Raw genomic sequence first — 27,640 nt, forward strand, 5'->3', positions numbered from 1 at the left:
TCTTGTGAGCTTGATTTGGAGACCATATATTCCTTGAGGGTCATCTCTGGGATATGTTTAAATAGCCACTCCTGATGAAGTATCTTTGTCTTTTTCTTTGGCTCTCTTTCTGATCCTCACAAATTACATTTCTTTTTCTAGCAGAATATCCTTAACTGAAAATTGCCAGAACTGATTCTCTTTCCCCCTATTGCAAGAAATAGAAACAACCTTAGCACATAGCAACTTCAAGAAACTCAGAAAAGGATTCACAATTCTGGTTACATATGGATATTTTTGTGGCATGTCTTAGGCAATATTCTGTGTAAATAAGTAACAAAGTTCTTCATACTATGACATCCTGCCCTTGAACACTTGATCTTTCCAGTTTCCTTTCTGTCTCCGTGCCTGTTCTTATTTTCTCTGACTTATACCATGCAGATGTATGTTTCTTACAGTCCTTTTCCCCCACTGTTTTCTTTATCCCTCCACTATCGGCTTGGTTCCTTTCATGTCCCGTAGGCTTTGAATAGCTCCTTCTCTGGCAAGAACTGTCCTCTACAAATTCTGGCCAATGATCAAGTTCCTTCAAGAAACTTTCCAGTACTGTTCTGTTCAGTGTTAACCACTCCATTCTTTCCTTTTAGTTTTAAATTGGTATCACATTAATTCTTTTCTGTCTGGATTAGAGTTTATCTTCTTAGGGGAGGGACCTTATCTTTCATGCACTTCTGAAGTGCCACACACATTTACAGTCATATACTTATATATTGCATGCATGAACATAATTCTGAATAACTATTTAAAGAGTTATATGCATAGAGCAAGCAACAATACAGAAAACCTTACAAAAGCATACAAATAAGTGTAAGTGAACGTAAAGGAACCTTTCCACAAACATGCAATCAGCTACTAATACTATCTTTCATCATGTGCTATGCCTTCTCTGTGTCTGCTTTCCAAATTTGTATAATTGGCAGAAACACCTGGAGAAGATGAATTTTGATAAGAAACCTGAGCACTCATAAGAAACATCAGTTACAAGTGTGAAAAAATGTTGCAAATATTTGTATTAGAGACCCACAGTACCAAAACTGAAATCCTTATTTCACTACAAAAAAGTTACTCATCTCAGTCACCATTAACCTACACAAGGCAAAGGGTGGATGCATAGTCTGTGATATTTTTTCTGGACATGCCTGTCAAACTGAACACTGTTTTGTTTAGGTATTTTTTTCTTTTTGCACTGTCATCTTTATTTTAGTTTAAAATCATTCAGGCAGTACTGAAAGCTAGACTAATATCAAAAAAAGAGCTTCTTTACCAAAAAGGACCCTATTGAGCTTGTACTGGAGAGTGGGATAGCCAGGATATACCTAAACTGTGCAACATGGGCGCTCAGCAGTGCACCTGCATTCCTGGTTGTTCCATCATACAGCTTCAGGGTTCTGTGGGAACACACCACAGCTCTGTCTTTGCCTAACTCTCAAATTTTCATGCTCTTGGATCCAGGTTTACACATAGGTCTAGTGCATTGACGTGGGAAAGACTGAAAAAGCCCTTTAGTTGTAAACTGATTCCATTACGGGAAGTAATAGCAGTGCATATCATCTAAGCAGACATTTATTCTAGAGAAAATGTCTTACATATCTAGAAGCGCTGTATTTGCCCCAGCTATCCTCATGCCTAAGAATGATGACTACTTAAGATACCTTTTTTGTGGAGAGAGATCTTCTCCCTTGTGAAAGAGTATGCTAAGCAGCCACAACATGCTACTACCCCAATACTTGAACCAAACCCATATCCCACAGCGAAAGTGCAATTATAAGGAAGAGATAGGATTGACCATTATATAAAAAGATCTGTAAATGTACTGCTATGCAAGATAAAAGCATACGGGGTTGAGAAACTACTTTGTTGACCTGCTTTTTGTTGCTGTTCTGAAACACTGTCCTTGAAGGATCCTACAGTCAAATAGATTTTGAAAACATGGCCAAAGCAAGTGGCAGCTCTGAAGACCTAATTCCTTCGGGCATAAGCAGCTGCACTATGAAATCCTACTGACCAAGAAAGATGTCTTTTCCAAGCCTATGCACCCACTCTTCCTGTTCCTGAAATTCAGCCCTGTCAAGCTTATGAATCACAGTGACAGTCTGCTGCTTTACAAGGAGAAAATTTTAATCTCAATTTAGGTACTGAAATAGAAATAGGTGAATAGGTGATGAGGACAATGCTAACCACAATTACGTGCCCGCCATAAATCCGGAAGTTTTTCCTAAGATGAGACGTAAGGTTTAATTAAACTTATAATAATGGTTTGTGTGGATAAAGAATATCTGTAGAAAGAATGTCTAGCAGAAGTAGTGCATGGGAAAAGTGAAGAACTGGAGTACCCTTTGACTGAGTCCAGTTCTCATTTCTTGCCTTTACTGTTTATTTCTGATGGCCTGGAAGTAGCACAGTAAGTATGAAATTTGCTGCAGTCATCTAGACAGCAGTTTTTAATGCAATAATAAAAGCAGATTTGATATATCTTCCTTTGCTCATTATTTATGTCAGTGAAACAGCCAGTAGATATAGAGTGATGTAACTAAGAGCACAATTTGTCCTACTGACTGCAAAAATCAGAGCTGCAGGTAATACATAGAATGAAAAATCCATGCCCAGTAGACAAAGAAGGATAGATTCCCAGATTGCCAAGTTTCTGCCTGTCCTCTCTTGTTAAACTGTAAGCCTTTCATAAAGAAGCTGTCTCCTACTATTTGATTTTAAGACACTTAATCCAAAGATGGCTGCTAGGATCTCTATGCAGTATTACAATTAAATAAGTATTGTACAATGATAATCTGTGTTGTTCTGTGCTATGCTGTATCTCAGAGATTAATAATGCTATTTCATTGACACAAATAGTCCCAACAGAATACCAAGCTTGGGAGATCTAACATAAGTATTTTATTGAAATTCAGATATTTCTGGAAACATAAACTTACTTGCATTTGTATTTGGTAGTCAGTAGGGAAGCGGTGAATTTAAACCATCTAAAAGTTGTTTTTTAAAATAGATTTTACATTATTTTTGAAGTTATTTTGTGTAACTGTGAAAGAAGACTTTTAACTATTATTTAATTTTTCTGACTTCCAGATGTGATGTATCTGGCAGATAAGAGATCTGAAAATGGGATTCTTTCCACTGCTGTCAGAGGAACTTGGATAAAACCGGACAATTCCTCTCTAACCACGTACAGGCAAATGAAATGGTTCTATATCCAGAGGTATCTCTCTGTTCCTAAACTTGCTTACACTTCCCTTGATTAAGATAGCTGCATGAAACCGTGACTAATTTACAAGGAAAAACAAACAAACTTAAAAAAACCCCCAACCTATAAGAACAAAACAACGAAAAACAAAAAACCACCAAGCAGCACAGATTGCTGCATCAGTAAATTCTTTCAGACAGAAAAAAATTTCTACAAACACCAGATAAACTATGCAATTTCTTATGTAATGCATCATTTGTAAATGAACAACACCAGCAAATTTTGCATTTGGTGTAATTCAGTTCCTCAGTATGTTAAAATGGCTCTTATCTGTATTTAATAAAAAATAGCTTTTTAAATGTTAATTGTGTGTTTCGTGAAGTTATACTTTTCACATGAGGTAAAGTCAATGACAACAAAATGTTTCTGTCCAGAAATGTAAACATCTACAGAAGTAATGCTTAAGAATAAACTGAAAATACATACTAACATTTACCACTTCCCACGGTTCCAGTTGTGTCTCTCAGACCATTCTGTATATACTAGGAAAATCAACCTTGTAATTTTTATGTTATTATTTTCACTCTATAGATATTGTTACCAGGTTTACTTAATGTGAGCAGTATATACACCTATTATAGAGCAGCTCCCCTCAGAAATCTGCCTGAAGCTTTCTATTGGAATGGCTTTGATGAGAGAAGGACTAAACTGAGGTCAAAATTTGCTGTAAAAAACATAGTTGTATTTTCAAGCACCTTCCAGGTCACTCCAGGAGATTATGGATATGTTTGTGAGATGGCTAGTGACATTCACTTCGGTGTTCAGAAATACCAATAAATGGATATTTTGACATGCAAGAGCCACTTGTTGTTCAGCTCAGGTCAACATCGGCAGATTTCACAATGTGTAAGAGAAATACTCTAGACCATCCAGCAATAAACCCATGGACACGACACATACAGGTGTCAATGATCATGCTTGAACAAGATAGGCACAGGAACATAATTCTGTAGTGGTAGTATTTCTGAAATATTTCTATTTTTTTAGAACAGATGGATAACATATTCTGAAGCTCTCCACGGTTTATGTGAAAAGAACAAGAGAAATTTCAGTGTCTGATCATAAAATACAGAACAGTGAAGGCTGTCTCCATGTTTATTTAATTCTGAGCACATAAGAAGAAACAGACAACAAGGCCTGCATGAGGATATTTCATTTTGGAAACGGGCAAGACCCGAGAGTTACTAGTGAGTCTGCAGTTCTCTGCACATATATCTGGCAGAAAAGTCATCAGTTCAGAATTCTAGTGCAGAAATATAAACTTCTAAATTTCTTTTGAGAATTTCTGAAATTTAGCTAACAGGAAGGACATGCTAGTGCAAGCAAGGACTGTAATTGATCTTACATGGTCAAATTCAGACCCTTTATAAGCAAATGCTTTTTTCCAACATGATCAGCAGTGTTGTACCAGTTACTCAGTTTTTAATGCAGAAATACAGCTGTTAAAACCCAGTACTCAATAGAGAAACAAAGAGGGAAGAGGAATGTAGGGCAGGCATGGGAAACAACAAAAGAAAATGGGCATAAATAATCCGACAATTGTGCAACCCAACTCTCTCTCTATCTTTCTTTCACAAATTCCATGGGCCATGGAAGCAAAGAAGAAGAGACTTTGGTAAATACTATTTTTTGGATTTTGCAGTGTGAATAATCATAATGTATCACCATTTACCTCCATACAGTAAACATATAATCACAGCTCTATGTCGTTCCCCTAACTGTCACCAGCAACTGTGAATTAGATATAGTTATAAACAAGATACTTCTTTTTTTCTCCTTCTTGCAACTTTGAGCTTTTTTAAGAACATTTTTAAAGTTCTACTGACCTCTGTAGACACTAAAATACAGCAGACAATTCTCACATCTGGAAAAGTGAACTTGTTTACATGCATTTACTTAGCAGTCAGTCCATCAACTCTAGTTTTTAATGAAGCATTTTTTTTTTCCTTTTGGCAGAACTACTTATTTGTATCAGAAACATGCATAATTTTCAGGAAGAGATTCTTGCAGCCACCTGTAGATGCTTCATGAATGACTGATCTATGTAGCTACCATAGGTAAAAGGAAGAAGGATTTGAATTGTAAATTGCAGCTTGCAGACTACTAAATCTCACTGCAGACTACTCTGGGCAGTATGTCGAAGACCCTGGAGATATTTCTTTAGCTGGCATTTGAAAGTGGCACAAATAAATGAACTAAGGACAATTAACTTCATTAGTCATAGCTACAATATCAAGGCTAACCTAACAAAAGGATTAACAATGTACAACTGCTGAAAAAAATGAAGACATGTAAGGAAAGATTTTACTTTAACATTCAGTATTCAGGATGGCTCACCTGAAGCAGACTTTTTCATCTCTTTTCAACTGCTTTAGGGAAACACCATCTTTCTTTTCGGGAATGGTGAGATGGGACAGCTGCCCAGACACTGATGAAGAGCACGTGAATTTTGCTAGAAGAGATGAACTGAACAGAGCTCACAGTGAGGACAGAGAGGAACCAGATGGACCCCTGAACTTTGAGCTTGATGTTTGCCACCAGGATCCAGAATACAAGTCCCCAGCTCCCCTGCCACATGCCCAGGTCAAACTGATCACCAGCTGGGAAGCAGGATGGAATGTAACAAATGCCATTCAGGTAACCTTTTACTTCCCCACTCATTACAATCATCATTTGAAAAACCTGGTCATCACTTAGCCTGCTTTATTTTACTTAACCGTACCACCATTTTGCAATATTCTAAAAGGTTTCTATGAATTTATTACTAACATATTTCAACCTTTCTGCATAAGATTAGCACTCTGAAAAAATAAAGTTCCAAAGGGAAAAAAAGATAGATATGTTAGCTAAAGTTTAAAAAATATTTAAACTAGATGAAAATGAAAAGGTGCTGATTGCACCTGTTCTGGAAGTGCAGACATTATCTTTAATAAGTCTATTTGAATTCAGTGACAGAGATGTTTGATAGAAATGTGAGGTAAACATCTAATAAAAAGAGGATAGTAAGAGCCAGACTGACGTCAGACATAAATTTACTGACATGTAAGTTAGACTAGATATAAATTGGAGCATGAAGCACAAGAAGTGTAATAATACTTGTCAATGTTAAAGAAAATAGTCAGGTTGAAAAGACTGAAAGCATTTTGTCCTGGCATTCTGTGTGGAATTTGAGTATCTTTCTGAATCCTTAAATTTAGCATTAAATGTTTCAGATTCTTTTTCTCACTTTTCGTGATTCATTTCCTTACATAATTCTATCATTACCTCTAACTTTCTGTCTGACATGGTAAGAAGAAAGCAGTATCTACAAACCCATCTAGTCCCAGTAACTGTTACTTAAACACTTTTTATGGCACTTTAATTATAGAAAAATAATCCTTCCAGTGTCACACAAGTCTGTGATTATGCCGATGAACATTTTTTTATGTACCCAGTTCATCCCTCAGCTCTGCAAAGGAGGAGAAAAAGGACATATTTCTAACCCCGCTGTATTTTCAAACATGAGCACCACCACATGAGAGCCAATGCAGTAACATCTAGGGCACAGTAGCATATCATTCTCAGAAAGTGTTCAGCTGTGAATAAAAGCGTGAAGTCCTAAAATACCCCAGCTACATTCTAGTAACACATTTTATCTTCAGTCTCCCTCAGCAGCATCTAGTCAAGACAGGAGTCTGGGATGAGAGCCCATTGTTGTCTCTGTGCATTTTGCCTTTGATTTCTCCGAAGCCAAAATTTCATTCTGGAAGTCAATTTTGTCAATATTTGCTGTATGACCTTTTGGCAAGTCACGTTCTCTCTCATCCATTGTTTTCCCTTCTGAAAAACAAAAGTAATAATGCCTCTGTAAATACATCAAAGTGCCTAAAAATTCCTGAATGTCGTTATGTACACAATTACTATTAATTATTAATATAGCTTTCGGTTAAAAAATAGACCGATAACACAGTGTAAAAACACTAGCAAACATACAGTTGCCTATTTAAAAACAGGACAAATTCAAGCTAAATTATCCAATCAGATCAGTATCTATGGTCTTAGTGAAAATTCTCGGAACGCTGAGTGTTGCATACTGCTGTTGGTTCTCATTTGGTCAAATATTTTAGAAACCAGCATTAAAAGAGCAGTTGGCTACAGCTGTATGGAGCTTTCCTCCTAAGGCAGGCTGAGGATGGCAAAGCCCGGGAGCTGCAGTTTCGTTGATAGTACAACCGAAGTGTCCTAACGACACATTGTAAAACTGCATATGTGCATATGTGAGCACATATGTGAATCTATGTACACGTGTGTGTGTTCTTCCTATTTCCCAATACCTTGGGATTTGGTTTAGGAACAAGGGTGGAGAGCAGAGAAAGGGAAGGGGAAAGGCAGGAGAGGAGGAGAGAGGAGAGAATATTGAACGGGCATCTGTCAGTTAAAAATAGCAGTTTGAAGAAATTTCTATGAATAGCTTTGAAGAGAAAGTCAGAGTTGTGAACAGAATGATTAAAACAATCCAAACGTTCTTGACTGGTGCAGACAATCTGTGCTAAAATGACAGCTGTTTTTGCCCTACCCAGAGGAAAGGGCAGAAGTGTTTTGCATGGCAATTAGAGGTAAACATTTCAGCAGAATTCTGAAGTGTTCTAAACAGTTATTCCGGTGAATACAATTAGTCTGAAAGCGAAATTATTTCACAATCCAGATTTATTATAGGAATGATTAAATCTTTGGTCTCTGAAATTAAATAAAGGGTTTTCTTATAGTGTTTTAAATGCAAATACTTTCAAACAGGCAGAGATTTTTATTTTGTTTTTAACTTCAACTGAAAAAATGTGCACTTTTGGTGACGATATTGTACGTGTAAATGATTGCTTCAGACACTTAAAGTTTCCAGGGAAACATGCTTTGTATTCCAACACTGCACAGGCAAATGAAAACCCGTATCCAGTTAATCTAGGTAAAGGCAGAGACCATAAAGCTGCGTTAATTCAAAAGGGAAAATGAACAGCATCATCTGGCAGAGTGATGCAAGTTGCATTTGTTTGTATATAGCAGTAAAAGGCCAAAAAATTTTGTCCTGACTTGTGCAGTAGCGCTGGATAGATAAGCAAAGCAACAGTCACAAGGAAGAAGGTAGTTAAATTCTAATGTTACAGCATTTCACAGCAGAACCAAAGGACAATAAAGTCTATTTATTTGCCAGCCATATGTAGGAGGATTGTTGCAAACAGTATGGAGAATGTTTGTCCAAGAAAGAGAAAGCCAAAGTAAAAGAAAAAGGCACTCCTCTCTAGTATCATGAAGGGGTACAAGACAACAAAGAACGGAGAAAAACCAAGAGAGAGAAAGGGAAGAAGTGAAATAATGGCAAGAAGTGAAATAATGTTCATCTCAGCATAACTGTAATTTACACCATTGTGAGTCTACCTCCACTTAGGTCTCAGGGGCACAAACAAGTTTAACAGTGCAAAAAAGCCAGCCACTTTACCAGGCAGCTCCAAAGTGCTTTCAGTAGTATGATGCTTGTACAATCTTTAAAATATGGCATAATATAAGGGAACAACTCTTCCCTGGACGTTTGGGAAAACATGTTGTATCAGAGCATACTGAATGTGCCATTTGATTCAATACATCTGATACCTAACGTAGCCATCTTTTGTCTCCTGTCTCCTGTTGCAGAGATTGGGTTGTACAAAGATTAGAAATCCCTATGGCAGAGGCAATTTTCTTGTTCCATGATCAGAATAACACAATAGGGTGCTTGTCTACTGTGAGTGCTTCTAAGGAAAACAATAATGCAATTAATATTATTAATAATTATCAAAAATTCTGTCAATAATAAATTAATGATTATTACAGTAGTGATCATAAATGTGCTCATTATATTTATATTTTTTATATTGTATATTAGTCTAGAAAAGACTCAACACTTCAATAATCACCATTTTTAAAAATGAAAGTGTATATCTGTATTTCCTTCACGGTGTGCCATTATAGATACATTTCGTATTGGGTTCCAATTTGGCTCATTTTTATTTATGTAACTCTAAAAGACTCAATTGAGAATATCTCATAGTTAATATTTATTTTTCTATGATGTTTCCTCTGAGTTACCTGCCTTCATCTCCCTAATACAGACTAAGTCTTTAGAGTGCTTACTGAATATCAACAACTCCCAAAGACTTAAGTGGAAAACGCAGTGATGCTGAGAAACAGAATTAGCAGACATGCCCCTAAAGCTATAAAGGCAAACATCTTTTTAAGGTGTCTAAACACCCCTCCCATTAAGCTTTACTGACACCTTATTTAAGCATTTTCTAAATATAAATGTGTACATGCTTGTGTGCTTAGAAAGCTAAATGTTTTTGCCATCAGGTCATTAGATGTACCACAATACAAACCTTCTCATCCTCAACCTTAAATAATTTAGTCACATTTAACTAAATAACCACTTAGATCTTAACTGCAGTACTTGATCTTAAGTATTTATTTTCCAGGCTTGAGAACAAGGGTCAATCCTTTCTGGTGCCCAGAGCAGTAACTTCCTTGAATTATACATTGAAGCTGAAATCATACTCTGAACTAAATTACAGATGTCTGAGGGAAACACACTGCTGCATCTCATATCAAGAGGTGTTACTGAGAATTAAACGGAGATGCCCGATGCTGATATCTAACCTAGGACCAGCAAGTAATTCAAGTTTCCAAATGGAGCTAGTCAAAAAATGACAGCACAAAGTAAAATTCCAGGACTGTAGACTATTGTGGTGCACATAAAAATGCCAATTAATATGATTTTAGCTGAAATGCACCCACAGTACTGGCCAAATTTATTTTTCATATGTTTGCAACCACAATACAGTATAGCCACAACTGGAGATCAAAAAAAAGCCTAGAGCCTGGTGAGAGCCATCTAAACTCAGATCTGTTTTTCCTATGATAGAATGTCACCGTTATGCAATGCAATTGATAAAAGATGTATTTTAGGGAAGACTCTGTAACTAATGTTTGTGCCCTGGTTTTCTCTTTGGATTTTCTCTTGAGTGGAAAAAAAGATTCCGGACATAGGTCACTACTTCATATAACCTTTTATTTCAGCTCAGACCCTGCAGTAGATTTCTTTAGTTGTGTGCACATATTCATATAGCACAGAGAAGGCTGCGTACAGGATATATATTCTCTCTATTCCCAACCCTACTTTTTATCACAAAATCTTTTTATCACAAATGTGTTATTTTGCAACAATGAAATTATATCTAATTCACAGAGATCTCTTTATTTGACATGTAAGCACTGTGCAGTGGACTGATTTTGAGGTAACTGCCGTTCCCATAAATCTCATTAGAAAATGCACTATATCAGTCCACTTTTCCCTTGGTCAGCTGCAAACACTAAAACGTTATGAAGCCAGAACTCCTAAACATAGAGAGGTGGCTCATCTAAAATTGTTTCTTGTTCCAGGAAGAGTTATTTGGATTGTTCTCATGGGATTTAAGTTGCTGTTTTGTAGTTTTGCATTTTATGTTGTTTGTCACATCATCTGGGCAATGAACAGATGGAGGGAGCATTGAATGGATTTACATCAGCATATTCCACTGTAACTATTATGGAAATGTTAGGAGTGGCAAATCAGTTTTCCATAGCCCCTCTGTGTCAGATTTGCCAGCAAGTAGGAACTGCGATATAACATAAAATTATGTTAAATACAAATTATTCCCTGCACATATAGGCAGTCCCCAACATATGGACAATTGGTTCAGAGAGCACCATACTAGCTCTTGAAGCATCCCAGAAACAAGTACATGGGTTACACAAGTAATGGATCGAAGTATTGCAATTCTCGCAGCCTTCTAGATGTTAAAATGACATATTAACAATTTTTAGAAGGTAAAGCAGTCCTTAGATTATGCTTGCCTGCACCATGGGCCCAAAATTGCATTTCCTAATAGCCGAGTTGCAAGAGAGTTACAGGAGGTCTCTCTCTCTCTGTCTTCTTCATAAATGACTCTAATAGCCTTAATAGTTTGGCTACAACTGACATACAATGGCTCTTTCTAAATCCTCGCACTCAGACTATGTCCAGCTTCTGCTTATTTTTACTGTAAAACCTCACTAATACATAGTCTGATTTACCGATCCACAAGGCTAAAACTCTTACCTGAGCGCTAATAATTCCCCACCTGGGTCACAGTAGCACACTCTTCCCTGACCTTGCCAAGCTCGCCCCATGCACACCCACCTGGAAAGCTGATGCAATTCCATACCCCATGTATCCACCAGCTCTTGCAAGCACCTCTTCAACCATCAAATCAAATGTAAGCACTTATCTTTTCTTTAACAATCTACCATTTATCTTTCTACATCTATTGACTCTGATCTCTTCTTCCAGTTACAATTACCATCGTCAATTTTTAAACTATTTAAACAAGCATTCCTATGAACTTATATGAAGATATTTATTTGCACTCCTCTGATCCTCTTAGAAATGTCCTTTTTCTGAAAATTTCACAGTTATAAGCTACATTTAAACAACCAATTTCTGGTATTGACTCATGGTTTCCTTGACTCCCCTGTCTGCCTGTATTTGTTTCCTATTATCTTACCCCTAGATTGTAAATTCTTTGTAGAAGAGACCATCTTTCTGTACTTTGTTTGCACAGTGCCGTGCACAATGGGATTCCGATCAAGGACTTCCAGGTGCTCCAATAATGAAAACAATTTTGAAAGTAAGTCTCAAAATGTTTTCTATTTTACAGAAACTCTTCACAAAATAATGATTGTTTAAATGTGGCCTGTGATAAATCAGCTTGACATTTGATTCAATTTCCTCTCTTTTTTTCTACATAGAATGGATTCTCCTTGCTATTGAGACCCATTGTAGGGGCTGAGCACAAGATAAATCAGCAGGCAAATGTGATAAGAGTACCTTTAGAATATTCAGCCATTAAAATGGGCATTTCATCTTAAAAATCCAGATGGTCAAGAAAGAGAATGGCAGAACCATGATATCAAAGATAAATGGATAGTAGCGTTATGAAAATTATACCCTTTGAAATAGTAAATGTTACCAAACAGGATCAAGTAACTGTCAGCTGCCTGAAAGCAATGATCACTTTATTCCATGGGAGAACCCAGTGCACCACGACTTGTTGCAGAACAAGGATCTCTGGCTCCCTCAGGTGAAGGGAATAGCTGATGTACTTTCCCGCTACACTAAAATCAAATTAATCTACCATGCTTTTTGGTCTCATCAATCCCTAAGAGCATTTGTAATAAGCTGAATGAAAACAGATGGTATAATTTCTCATTTTTTTAATTCATGGCAGGTCACGTGGTATTTAAAAACACTATTATTAGGCAACTTTGAGTTTCTGCTGTATCTGCTATATCTGCTTACTTTATTGTTGTGATATTATGTTTGACAGTTACCTTTCAAAACAAAGCCCAAATTACCTATTATAATTATTTACCAGCCATCTGTGGCTGAGATCGTTTGTACACTTGTGCCTCTCTATAGCACATGCCACTGACCAGCTATCACTGGTGGAAAATAGTCTTCTTAAAAATGTTCTTTCTGTCCCTATTCTTAAACTTACGAGGTGTGTAACCTCAGCAAATTTGCTTTAGTAAACCGTATTTAGACATATAACTTGTCCCAAGATAACATTCCTGCCAAGACCGCAAGAACATAGTGATAGGCAGCAGAAAGTAAAATATTTTGTCAGATAGCATTCCTTTCCTGTTTTTTTATAAACTTCCTTCACTTTCATTAGCAAATTTTCAGAAGGGAGCTCATTTTTTTATAAAAAGAAAGAGTGATCCTTAGGGTTCATCAAGGAATAAAGGTTGACAAGCTCAACATCTGCAGATGTGTATGAGAATTTAACGCTGAAAGTAAAGGACATCTGAATTATTATAATGTACTGATAGAAATAGTAATGTTTCTGTAGCAGACTTTCCAATGGTAAAGCTTCTTCTGCACAATCCGTAGATGGTTAATCTACAGTTTACTTCAATATGTATAATTCCTGACAGCAGGAGATCCACTGAAATGGCACAAGCTCTGTCTGAATGAGCAAATGGAGCTATCTGAGAAAATAAAAAGCCCTAAACACTGATTACACACAGTACTGAAGATGATATATTGTAACCTAGTTTTAGCACAGTAAGCTGTATAAAACATTTTGCCCCTAAAGCTAAAGAAAAGAAATTGACTTCTATTTGCATCTATTCTCCCTCTTCTCCCCACACACACCACGTTTCTTGGAAGGCAATGTTTCTCTGTATTCTTGGCCAGTGGCACTAGTTTTGCCATATGTACAATACTGTGTTCACTAAATAGCTAACAAAAAAAAATCAAATTTAATATTTACTTCTCAAAAATGTAAACATATGAGTCAAAGTGAGGAAACATTCACTTCAACTCATACACACATACTCTGCTATCCATTTCAATTTCTCTCAGTCCATTTCTTGAATTGACACAAATAACAGCACCAGCAGATTATGTTTTGTAGGTCCCTAGAGCAAACATTTTTTGTTGTTTTATGTTATCAGTTGCAATGGTAGCTTCAGCTTTTGCCTTTACTGTACATGGGTATTTCCATTCATGATAGTTTTTTTTATTGCTCAGTTTTCCCCTCTAGAAACATGTTTGATTCAGGCTGGTTCCTCCCTGATAAGCAGAGGATTTTTTTCAGTTTTAAAACTCATTCTAGTTCGATTATTCCAAACTAAAGCTGGGTATTTCAGAAATTATTAATAGTTCTACTGAAGCCTGAAGAAATGTAAATATGGGTATAAGAATTATATAATGCAAGATATATTATTCCTCTTTCATAAGAAAGTTATATTTATAAGAAGTTATCTTATTTTTTCTTTGTAATGACTGTTAAATCCCTCATTTTACTGTTTGTATCATATTTAGAAGTTGGCACTGAGGTCTATTCTATCTCACCACATTTTAAAGCCATTCTCTTGTCTCGTTGTCTGCATGATTTCTGCAATTCCAGATGACATCTCCCCAGCCACCTTCCCTTAAGACACTTAAAAATCTTCTTCTAAGCTTTAATTGCGATCCAGAGTTTAAAATGAGTTCTCCGCTCCTGCTCTTGTTGCTTTTGCTTGCTGCTGACTTTTTTCACTTTTGCTGGAAAGCCAGCTGCTCTGAGCTCTTCCTTTTGTACTTTTTATTGTTGTCATCTCAAGTTAAAAATAAAATACCTGCACAAAACTGTAGGCTTCCCTCTGCTGCTTGGATGGGATTTCAGAGACTCTTTGCTATCTCCTAAATTGTGAGGAGCTGCCATTCCAGCCCTGAAGGTTTGCTTTCCTAATCAGAAAGGAAAATCAGCTGCATAATTCATACTTTCCCTCTAGCCTTCTACTTATTCCTGTCTTGTGTCTATAGTTAGATATTTCTCATATCCAGTCATTTTTCCTCACAGCCTCTTGCCCATCATATTCTCCTACCCCTTGTTGCTACCTCATATGGTTCACAACCTTATGTTCTAGTGTTCTCCAATTTACCTAATGACACCTTTCCCCCGCTGTCCCTGCCTCCCCTGGTGCAGTCATGTTCCCAAGTTATCCAGCTTCCTGCTCTTCCTTTGCTCTTCCCGGGCACCTCACAGCCTCATGACCTTCATAAAGGAATTCATCTCACTCTATAGGCGACATAGAGAGATAGGCATCTCTGATGGAGATTCACAAATCCTAAAATAAGTGCCCTACACTGTTGGAATGAATAGTCCTCTGGTAATCCTTATTTCTATCCGTCCTTTCCAGAGCTATCAGATCAGCTTTACTTTTTGCTGTATTTAGATAGGTGACGTTAGGAATCCCATTTCTAGTAAGTGTGCATCAAAGCAAGGTAGATTTGTCATGTAAGTCTTTTCTGCTACTGTGTGTACTCATTCATTAAATGTCTGTTTTAGACAGAAAAAGTTGGGTGAGATTAAGCCAATTCATAGATGTGAAGAAGTGATCATTTCCTTGGGTACCAAAGAGAGTAAAAAAAGTAGTCACTTTAGTAACTTCAGTAATAGTCACTGAGTTTTCACCTGAAATCCATTAACTTTTACACCTCATGAATAAATTGGGATTTTGCCTAAAAATTTGAATGTGAGAAATGAAAGTTATTTAGAAGAAAGGAACAGAAACTAAATACAGTCTTAAAATAAATTTCTCAAATATGAAATCACTACAGCTCTCAACACTGAAGTATGAACAAAGGAGAGATCCAATAAGGCTGAGATGTTTTCCCTGCACTGTCAGAATTGCTCAGGTTAAGAAAAAGAAATTAAACTCCTTTTTTAAATATACAAACTTTTACAGCAATTACTTAACTATGTTTTAATAATGAAAGAAGTGTTTTTGTCTCTATCCATACAGACAGTATTTGTATCTAAAAGTTAAGAATAAACCTGAGGTCTTTGTCAAAGGTCAAGAAAAATCAAGGTCCCCAGTTTGTTCATCTAGAGATCCTCAGCATCCTGTCTCCAAGTCTTTCCAGTGTGGCTGCAGACCAAGAAAATAAATCTTAATAAAAGAGGAAAATAAAAAAAAAAAAACACCCACAGAAAAGGAATATGACTTACTTTATAACTCCAGTACTTTTGTTCATGGGCCAGTAGAGGTCAAGAACCACTGTGTCACAGTCTGTACAAACAGAATGAGAAATACCTCTTCAAGTAGTAATACTTCAAGTATTTTACATCTAGAGACCTTAAAAAGACATCTTCGGCATGCATTTTATATGCCATATGCCTGGTTTCACAATGCATAACTATATTCAAAATTTAATTTTTTTTAAAAAGGAGAGCTTAAATAACTTTGCTTTTATGCTGAGTACTCAGGGCATGCCAGAAAACTTAGTCACATTTCTGATCTTTAGTTTTTCTCTTTATTATTAATTACACACATTTGGGAATGTTTGTCTAATCTACTTGAAATTAGGGGAATTATTCTACTTTGTTGAATTTTAAGAGTAATGTGATCTTTTATGTCATTATAGAAGAGAGACACCTCCATTACGGGAATTCATTTGCAACCTCAACTTTATCTGTATCTGTGCGTGATGGAATATCAGCAGTAAAATCAGTTGCTGCTTCTTTTATCCTAAAGGTAGAAGCCTCCAGGGGTGCCACTGAAGTTTAACTGAGGTTAAGAGAGGAAAAGCAGTAGAGATTTGTTGTCTATACCCAGCCTAATTGTAAGACAGCATCTTTTCTCGGAAGAATATACTATGATATCTATTCCAGAAGAATATACTATGATACTCTGTATCAGTTTACTGATTCCTAGAGACCAAAAATAATAGTATACCACTTTTTATGTCTTTCATCCAGACTATTAACTGTATTCTCTCCAGGCAGTGCTGTAAGACAAATTTCCCCTTTATACGCCGAGCTTTGGGAGTCATTATAGCTTGGGTAAGAGTTCACCTAAAATTGGCGGTTGGGTCTGTGCTGAGGAAAGAACAGGATAATATTAGCCAGGGGAGGATTCAGTCACCTTTTATTCTGCATGCAGTCGTGACAAATCCTATGCCAGCTTTCAGAAAACATAACCCAGCTTCCAGAAGATGTAACCGGGCTTCCTTTTCACCTCTCAGAGGTGCATAAGGTTTGTTCCAGTGCAAAGTTCTTTGTAGTATGGGTTTGTTTTTTTTCCATTTCCTCTTCAGCCTTACTTGGTAAAAGTAACAAGAACTGTGGCTTGTCCCATACAGGCAGCATTCAAGAAAACCTCCTAACAAGCCAAATGCTTTCTCCCAGCCTGAGTTTGAACTTTCTGTGCACTTTAACTCTTCCTTTTGTTATGTCAGTTCACAGTCAAGTAAAGTTATTTGGGTCCCCACTGCTTTGCTTTGCTTCTAGTCTCCCAAAGTCCCCTCTCTGCTTCCCCCCAAGCTCTTTTGACCACATTTTCATGACAACTCGCTCACGTGTTGCTGTACCGGATGTTTTGAGTACTTGCCTGCCTTCAGGTGAAAACCTGAGAATACGTGTTGAGCTATAATGTGGGAAATAGGTAAGCAGCCAGTGAGTCCATGTTGCTTACCACTACTAACTTTCAAAATAATGTTTGTTTTAGTTTTGACTGCCTTACTTTTTTCATCTCTTTTTCCTCTCCGCTACATAACACATAATAAAAGCCCTCATTCTTTTACCAAAGCCTGCTTTCTCCTTTGGGACCAAGCAAAATAATATATTTTCTTAAAAGGTAATTTGCTTGGGAGATTTACTTTGTGTGATTCAGTGCATTCCTGCAGATAGCTCTGAATTTATGCAAATTAACATTTTCCATCAAACCATGCAGAATTAAGCATCAAGCATGTTATTTCAGGTTTAGAACAAATATTTAAACCAATAGCAAAGCCAATTGGATCAACTGTCACACTCAATAGCAGCAATTCCTTTTTTGTTGAGACATTTTCTTTCCCCTGTTCCCTTTCCTAATCTTTAGGAGATTCTTAAGACTAATCTGGCCACTAAAAGGCAAACAAAATCAGTGGCTTCCGTCAGTCAAATGAACACATACATTTTGCAGTGCAGACCATGTACCTTCCTTACTTGCTTACCTTATCACAGCATCTCCTGAGCAGTCTATCTGCCCTGTCATCTGCTTATGGTACCTGAAGGATTGACAGAACAACACTTCTAAAGTTTCTCTCAGTATATAAGGTGATTGCAGGCATTAATCACAGAATAAACACCTTAGCCACTTTCCTCCCTGCAGCTAAAACAGGCTGGCATTGGCAGAGAGAAAGAATAAGAAAAATCAGGAAAAACAAGATTGCTGGGGTCTAATTCAACCATCCCTGAAGTTAAAGGAAGATTTTTCACTGACATTAAAGGAGATGGATCTGCTGCTAAGGTCATACAGGCCATGGACAATATTTGAAGTTTTCCACAGAACAGCTTGTAGTGTTTTTTAATTCAAACTCAGCTGAGCTGTGAACAAACTGGGAAGCAAGTGGGAAAGCAGATGAATTCTTTTCCTGGTGTCTGTAGAGCAGTGCCAGGAGTCTGGGTAGCCAGCTAGGGAACAAGAAATTCTTTCTGCTGGGAAGAAATAGGATATAACTGATATTGCAAATACATGGTGGAATGATTTATGTGACTGGAATTTAAAAATAATTAGATAAAACATGTTTACAAAAAAAGAGTAGGTAAAAGAAGTGAGGGTGGCACTCTACATTAGAGATGATTATCTGTGTTAGAGCTATTGTCTGGAAAGAAAAATTGTATTGTTCTTGGTGACTTCAGTTTTAAAGACCTATGCTGGGGGTTGTATGCAGTCTGTAGTAAAACATCATTAAAGTTTCTAAAAATGATAGATAATAATTATCTAACAAAAAAGGTATTGAACCTAGCATAAGGTAATTCTATTTTGAGCCTTATTATGTTGAATAAAGATGAACACATCAGTGGATCTAATTACATTCATTATGGGAAAACAGAGGGCAGTAACATATATATACTTGGTACTTCAAAAGAGTGAATTTTACAAACCTGGAGAAAATTATGAGAGATGATTGATTAGGAAGAATAAATACAGACAGCAAATTGTGAAAGCAATTTTAAAGTTGTTTAACAAGAATTTATGAGATGTCCAGAAGCCACATCTCATAATTAAGAAATAGTACACCTATGTGTTAAAACCCCTCCTACTTCAAGTGTGAAGTGAATGTATCAATTAAAATTTAAGAAAATAACAATAGCAAAAGGGAGAAAGGGAGAGTGAGAGTAATCATTGTAAATAATAAATTATGAAGTGTGGCGAAGAGATACAGGAACCCAAAGACACTAGGAAAAAAATGCATCTCCCAGGGATTAGGACAGTAAGAAAACAATTTTTAGGAATTAGGAAAAAAAAGGATAGGTTTAGTGTAAAAATTTGAAACAGTAATACTAATAGTGGTATAAATTAAGTATGAATGGAAATGTGTGTCTCTGTATGTGACTGTGTATGCTTGTCTAAAAGCATCAGGAGAAACAGCAGAACAAAGTTAAAAGGGAAGGTATGCGTTAACTGCTACAGAGCACCATATATGTGATCTTATTTAAATGGAGAGGTAGAAAAACTGACCTATAGATAAGTGTTAAGGGAATGAAGTAGAGGACAGTATCTATAAAACATGCAGATAAGGAAAGCAACAGTACTGTGAAATTCAGGAATTTTGCCTAATATTTATGAGGGATGAGACAAAATAATGAGGCAAAAGATCCAAAACTGCATCCACTCCAAAAGAGTACAGAAGGTAAATCCAAAATCTGTTTGGATCATCACTAGTCAAGATGAACTCCAGAGACACAGTGAGCACTTGACTGCCAGCATCCCTTGTCCTCCTTGATGCACGCAAGTGACCCTGGCCAAGCCACTAGGACACACACCCCAGTGCTGCTGAGTGTGTGGATGTGAGAGCAGGTAAAATCAACTTAGAGATTTTCTAATGTAAGATCACCTCCCTCTTCTCTGAGATCTCTCACTGAATTTTGCTACACTGATTTCCTACATTAGTAGTAGAGGGAAGTTCTAAAATTGTTATCTCTGAAAAAAGATGCAACTGTTCGTAAGTAGTCTCTGTAGAGAAGCAGGAGGATGTGCTCATAGCACAGAAGAACAGTGGGCCATTTTGTAATTTTTCAGGATGGGCACCATGCTATTCTGCATAAGATATTTAAAAGCTAGCGCTCAGAGTTTCTAAGCTGTGTGTCTACTCCATTATGTACATATTCTCTTGCCCAGCAAGAGAAACAGGCATCTCTGAAACGAAATTCATCTCAGCTCTGCTAACAACCTATCTTAAGATAGGTGTGAGTTCTAAATCGAGGTGCCTATTTTTTCCAAGCTTAGACTTGGACAATTAACTATTAGATAACTACAGTTACTATTTAAAATGGATGTTAAAATGTATCTCGTTAATATTTTGAAAGCAGATTGCCCAGCAAGTTTGCACTTGGGAGACATAACAAAAGATACATCTGACCTGATAATACTCTTATTCAATCGCTATTACATGTGGAATTTTCAGGAGATTGTGGATATAATTCCAATATTTAAAAAGCCAGTTAAATCCTGACTAGTGAAACCTGGCAACAATTCTGAGAAAAAGAATGTAATTGTTAATACAGGTGTTAACTGATACAGAATAAAAAGCTAGGAATATAATTAGTTTCAATCATCATGGGTTTTGAGAAAGAGTCCTTACACTCCTTATTAAACACACTTGATATAATTGTTTGATGAGATTGTAATATAGGCAGTGAAAGATAAATAATATATTTAGACTTTTAAAAGGAATTCTGACACATTAATACACAACATTCTGATTTAAAAATTAGTGCAACAATAGAATACATCTTAAATGGATTAACAACTGCTGAAGTGACAGATCCAAAAAAAGTAACTGTCAGTGTGGATCTATTGACAAAGGAATGAGTTTCTAGTAGGGTTAGGAGGTTATCCAGTAGAATAATTGGCATCTGGTCCAGTATCATTCAATGTAGTCAACAGTGATCTGGAAGAAGATACAAAATCACCGTTGATCACAGTGGTGGCTGAGAAAGGAAAAAGACCATAGAGGTCAACAAGCAAGTAGCTCTGATATCATGGCATGAGATTAAGAGATTTGCTATATTTTTTAATTTAGTGCTAATAAAGTTGTATCTTCATATTCCAACCCAAACTGTTCTATGATTCTATGAAATACCACAGCAACACAGGCTTGCATTTGTTCTGGAAAATGATTTATTTTAAATGACAACAAATGCTAAACACCATAATTAAATATTTTGTGAAAGTGTACTGAAAAGCAGGGTTCTTGAATTTATCTCCCTATTCTTCCAAGAAGATCCATGAAGGAGGTTTTCCCGTATAGTTTCTATGCCTAACCCATGTTCATGCAGGGAATCAAATACATAGTTGGGAAAATAGTTAGGCTTAAATGAACTGTTCCAGTGGAATAGCTACAGATGGTGAGAAAAGCAATCAGAGCTAATTCAGCAGTCTGGCATATTAGCATGTATTCTGCATATAGGGGAACTGAATAATTTTCGGTTAAATTCTTCTTAATTTCTTAATTTATTTTTCCATCTGATTAAGTCTTAAGGTGAAATCTTTTTCTCTCTCTCTTTTTTTTTTTAGCATTGCTTTTTACTCCATTTTATTTCATTGTCTTCTGGCATGTCTCAACTCTGACCAGGATCTGATCTTCTTTACTTTTTAATTACCTTTCAATCTGCTTTGTTTTTCAAAGTGTCGTATTTCAGGTTAAAACAGCCTATAAGCATTTTACCTGGGACTAAAAAGCCTTAAAACTGAACATTAAGGAATTTTGATATTTTCTCAGAGTGCTTGACGGTGCTTTTATACATTTTTCTAAACATATTTTATTCCTTGGGGAGGTGCTTGCCCTGAGGTGAAGGAGTGTCAAACAGTGGTATGATAGCAGAAGGCACACTTTTTGCATTCTACACTAATCCAGATATCTAGTATTTTTAAACAAGCAGCCAGCCTTGCTAGTGTGGGAAACACTACCATGTAGTTCAAATATTGCAGTCCAGCCATCGACAAATGCAAAAATGTTTTAACGTGGAGATGTAGTTTGGAAATCCTGATGTGCTTGTGTTGTATTGTAGGTGGATCAGTAATTCCTGGTGGTAGCTGTCACACCTGGTTGCTTCCGCCTGGGGGTATTCTGACAAGGCTAATAAATAGCTTGTAGCTGAGACTGACCTTTCCTTACATGCCCTTTCCGCTCTTGTCCTTGCCATTTCTTCAGAGGCTGATCGCCAGTTCAGCCCTCGGTCCTTTCTTCTTTCTAGGCCCGGCTGCCTATGGCTGAGTCCACCCTGGATGTTTGACAAGGACCTCCACCCAGGCACATGTATTCACTCATTGACAAAGAACAGTCCACTTCCACCCTCAGTCTAGGGTGAAAATACCCGTGTCTTGCAAACATCTCGGGAGAGAAGGGAAGATGCAGCCCGCTGGGCAAGCTTGGGGTCCCTCCCTGTACAGGGTGGATGGAGTGATGGCAACTAACACAGCCGCTCAAGCTGAGCCGTGATAGAGGACTGTTTCAAAAACGCCACTTCCCCTGTACCCAGCTGCGTGACTGCTTTTTCCCTGTACTGGTCTGTTTTGTAAACAGATCACCTTAAAACAGCATATTAGCTCTAAAGCTAACATTGACTTAGCCACTAGAACGGTTGAAAATAAAACCGCTTAGACAGGAACACTTCCCAGGCAGAATGCTAAAACTAAGAGCTGGGAGGCAGTTTAAGAAATGGTTGCCGCTCATTTTTAATTGATGCCTCACAGCTAAGGCTGTCTATGCCATAATTTGAACACGAGAACACAGGATCAGAAGACTCAATAAGAGCAAGTGATGGGGCCAGGCTGGACCGAATGTGCATTGACAAATGGTGTAACAGTAGTTCAGGAAATGGTCCTAACAGAAAGTATTGCTTTTGGAAGGGTAAGAACAGAAGATTAAATCCAAAATGAGTTTTGAAGCCTGACAAAGGGTCTTATGTTCTTCGAGCTCTCATGGCCATCACTAACTAGTTTTTGGATCTTTTGTAGAAATTTGACAATGTGCTGATACATGAAACATTTTTTTTCAATGGAAAAACCATTTCTGTCAAGGCAGGAAAAGCACTGTCATTTCACCACATACATACTTACTGTATTGGCATGTTCAGAGTTCTCCCATTTCTCTCTACTAACCATGGTCTGTATCCAAAAAGCTGCAAAACCAGTTATGTCCACAATGTTTGCTTTCTATTATTAACTGAAAGCTGAAGGACACAGAAACAGTAAGTCCCTTACACAAATCTCACCAGCTATTGTTTACAAACTCTGGGAAAAAGATGTCAAAGACATCAGCTGAAAAGAAAACTTACAGTTTCTGTAGAAAGTTTCAGTTTAGAAATTCTAAACTCACTGTATGTGATTTGAAATTGGCAATCACTGATACATAATTTTAAGAAAGAATATACAGAGTGCAAAAATGGGTTTGTTTAATAAGGTTTGAATTCAGAAGATGAAAAAAAACCCCACCAACCTCCCCACCCCCCTCATCATCCTGTGGTTTGTGTTAGGTACCAAATAAAATTATTTTATATAAACAACAGCAAGGAGATGTTAGAGGTTAGAATTATGTTATGCTCTGATTAAACTAACAATTAAGCATGGAAAAGCAGACACCTGTGGGGAGGACTGTAAATGGCTGTCTAATGTGATAATGTCTCTGAAAGACTTATGCTTTGGTTTAGGTTGAGGCTAGTCATATAAACGTTAATAGACTAAATTCAGCAGGGGAGAAGCCATTGTGTGGGTAAGGCCCGTGCTGACACTTACCTGCAGTTTAATTATACAGTGACCCTTTGGGTCAGCAGATACCATTTGAACTCCCAAATGCAGGTTAAGGGGCAAAATAATAATGCTGTGAGTATGGAACAAATGAGATAAGCTTGCTACAAACTGCAAGGAACTGAGAAAATATCATTGTTCTTATGTTAATATGGAAGATGACTCTCTGGCTTTTATCTTCCTGATTTTTTCATAGACTTGGTTTAGTGGTGATGCTTTTAAACGCAACCTGTTATGTAAATATTCTCCAAGGATTGTTTTCATAGGAAAGAAAACACATTTTGTTCTTTAAGCAACTACCTAACTTGCCAGTCAAAGCCACGATTAAAAATGGCACGATTCCAAAAGCTACTGTTACACGTGTGCTACCTGCAATCTGGATAGAGCCAGATATCTAGTCTTTTTAAGAAAGTAGACCGTTAGATGGCAGGAATGGTAGAATTTTGAACACTTCTGTGAAGTTAACGTACAAAAGAAATGCTAATTACACTGCAAGCTAATTGGGTCGCCTGTATTAGAATGGAGCTAAGCCATTGGAGCGGGGAGATTTGGGTGACTGAAGTACCACAAGCTATGTAGTCGAATGTCCCAGCTCCTAAATAACTTATAATATAAATATAAAATTACTTATAATATAAATGACTCACCTGTGATGTATACAAAACCATTGCTGTAAATGAAGTCATTGGAAACAACCAAAAAAGGTATCTAGTCAATAACTTTATTATATCAGTAATAATAACTGAGGTACTTCTGTTTCAGTACATAAAGGCATAGACCTTTTTAATCGAAATGTACTAGGGCGTGTATTTAACAGATTCTTCCAGTTCTAATTCAGCTGAAAGCTGAAGATATCTGCATCTAGAGTGAAGCCTGGTGAAATAGGCAATGCTGCTCGTTCATATGATGGGCACTCTATTTTTCTCATTGACTTAGAGAAAAAATACTGCTCTAATTTAAGGACTTCTAATCTTTCTTCTCTGGTTGATGGTCATCCCACAATCTGTCTGAAAAGGACTGCTATTTTGTGGCTGGAAGAAAAGGAGAATAATTTTTATACATTGGTGATTATTTAGTGTTTCAAAAATTGCCTGTCTTCAGAGCCCTCCTTATGGATCAGGCCTAGGAGTACTTGTATCACTTAGAGGTGGGGTGCTAGGTATAAACCCTACAAAGCTGAGACAAGCACCCGCCTTCTTGATGAGCTCCAGCAGAGCTGGGCTCCTAGACTGCCCTCACAGAAGCTGTCTGCTGGGTATAAAACCTGAGAGAGTTGATAGAAAACACGAAAGACAGAAGCATGCCCGAAACACTTGTCCCCCGCATGGCCTCATATCCACGATTGTGGATGGAAAAGTCTGAAATTAAGATTTGGAACGTTAAACTCACCTCTTCTGCTTTGGCTCCTGAAGGCAGTCAGCGGCACTACCCACTCGGGAAGTGAGAGAAGAGTGGGTCGCCCCTTCTGCGAGGAGGCCTCTTTCTGTCAGGGATCCATGGGTTTTGCAGAGCAAATGAGGTTGCTCAGGTTTGGTCAGAAATAGAGTTTAGATAGGTTTGATGCAAATCAAGTCCTTCTGTCAGGCCAGAATAGCAAACATGAGCACAAGTGCTCATATTTCCTCATGTCACTGGTGCTGTAAGAAATACTGAAGTAAAAATTTCTGTAGAAGTAGTTAACTGTATTTTGTTTCCTCCCCACCTTTCTTCAGCCATCAAGAACAAAAACGCCTGACCAGTCTGACTAATGTGCATTGCTTAATTTCAGCTTTGTAGCACAAAAAGAGAAATGTCACAGAAGCATCTTTCCTAAATTGGAACTTTTTATGAATAACTGTTGTTCAAGGGTTTTGTTTGGTTTGTACTGATGGAAATTAAACCACATAAAAGTGTCATTTGTCCTTAAATATAGAGAAGAAAGAAGGAAAAAGACAAAGAAATACACAGTGTTCTGTGAAACTAAAATGCCAGGGTTTTTTTTACTTGATAAAACAAGTATAATTCTGTTCCTTTCAGAAACTGTTTAGAGAAAAGTATGTCTATATGTTTTAGATGTATTTCTAAACACCTAAATAAGTTTGCACAGTCTAGAATCTCAGCCGTAAGAAGAATCACTTTAGCAGTGGACTTAACAAGCAAAGGCTGCACGAGGCATACAGAAGCCGCAGAGGAAACACAAGCAAAGTCTGATGTCACTCTAATGCCATTTTCTTTCCAGAGGTCTGTTAACAGTTTTTAGACCAAAGAGGATTGTCATTACTGGATCTATCTACAGTGCTATTTTTAATTTGAATGAAACTTGTACAGTTGCTTAATTTTACTGATATTGAACCTGTTTCATTAACATGCATGTTGACTGAATAACTGCCTATGAACCTTCTAAAATGTGCTTCTAATCACATTAGCATTAAATATTAACTAGGAACCTGACTCTATCATTCAGGCACATTCTCTTTTTCCTAGCTTATCATTACATGTGTGTCAATAGGAGCAGTTATCTTTGCTGATAATTTCATTTATCATAAAGAAACACATTTCTCATGATTGTTACTTACTTAGCTGAACGTAGCAGTACTTCCACCATGCAGTTAGGTGAAAGCAATGTTCAATGGAGGGCAGGTTTGGGAGTGTGGCTTCTAGTAAACATTTCGCCTCAGGGATTTTGTTCTATCTTTTCTTTCTCCTTTTCCTTTTCAGGGGATATTTGTCCTAGGATTGCCATATGCTCTTCTCCACAGTGGATACAGTGGCCTGTTTCTTATTATCTTGGCTGCAGCATTATGCTGTTACACAGGCAAAATTCTAATCGCCTGCCTGTATGAAGAAAATGAAGATGGGCAGCTCATAAGAGTGAGAGACACGTATGAAGATATTGCGAATGCCTGCTGTAAAAAGCAATCTTCCAAACTAGGTGGCATAGTTGTCAATGTGACCCAAGTGATGGAACTGATCATGACATGTATTTTGTATCTGGTTGTTAGTGGGAACTTGCTGTCACATAGTTTTCCATATGTACCAATGACTGAGAAAACTTGGTCTGTAATGGCATTTGTTACACTGCTGCCTTGTGTATTTATCAAGACTCTCAAAATTGTTTCCAAACTCAGCCAGCTTTGCTCCTTGGTCCATTTCATTATCATCCTTGTAGTGATGACTTACTGTCTCACACAAATACATCAGTGGTCCTGGGCAAAATTCAGACTCTCCATTGAGTTTGAGGACTTCCTGGTCTCTGTAGGGGTGATCATTTTCAGTTACACTTCGCAAATATTTCTTCCCAAACTTGAAGGTAACATGAAAAACCCAGGGGAATTTAGATGTATGCTGAACTGGACTCATTTTTTTGCCTGTGTCTTGAAAACAACCTTTGCACTGACTGCATTCTTGACCTGGGGTGAAGAGGCAAAGGAAGTTATTACTGACAACCTGCCATCATTTCTTCAAACCCTAGTGAATTTGTGCCTCTTAACCAAGGCTCTTCTTTCTTACCCTTTGCCCTTTTTTGCAGCCACAGAAATTGTGTATGCTTGTATTTCTAGAGGCAACCATTCCAATTACAGATCTCCACTATTTGCTCTGGGTGTAAGAGGCTCATTTCTCCTGTTAACTCTGCTGATGGCCATGTTCATACCACATTTTGCCCTGCTGATGGGTTTAACAGGCAGTGTAACAGGTGCTGCTATGACTTTTCTTCTTCCTTCTCTCTTCCATTTAAAACTTAAATGGAAAAAACTATCCTTCTTAGAGAAATGTGCAGATATCTCTGTTTTTATTTTGGGTTTCCTTTGTAGTCTTGCAGGCATACTTTGCTCAATAAAAGGGCTGCTTGAAGTATTTGGAAGAGTGTAAAAAGATTTCCTGAAAGCCAAATAAGGCCCAAATCTTATAAATGCTTTTACCCTGTTAGTAGGTATATAAGAGATTTTGTCACTAGGTAAAATTAAGCATATACTTAAATGTTTTTTAAGGATCAGGGCT

At 37.3% G+C, this 27,640-nt stretch overlaps 1 protein-coding gene across 1 annotated transcript; it reads left to right on the forward strand.

Annotated features, from left to right (window-relative positions):
• The first annotated feature begins 5,695 nt into the window (after nucleotides 1–5,695).
• Nucleotides 5,696–27,511, forward strand: LOC103900819 (vesicular inhibitory amino acid transporter). The gene is made up of 2 exons (XM_009281589.1): nucleotides 5,696–5,932; nucleotides 26,360–27,511. The coding sequence occupies exons 1-2, from the start codon at nucleotides 5,696–5,698 to the stop codon at nucleotides 27,509–27,511; spliced, it is 1,389 nt and encodes a 462-aa protein (XP_009279864.1).
• The last annotated feature ends 129 nt before the right edge of the window (nucleotides 27,512–27,640 follow it).

The sequence above is a fragment of the Aptenodytes forsteri genome, unplaced genomic scaffold (assembly GCF_000699145.1).
Source record: "Aptenodytes forsteri isolate BGI_AS27 unplaced genomic scaffold, ASM69914v1 Scaffold82, whole genome shotgun sequence".
Taxonomy (NCBI): domain Eukaryota; kingdom Metazoa; phylum Chordata; class Aves; order Sphenisciformes; family Spheniscidae; genus Aptenodytes; species Aptenodytes forsteri.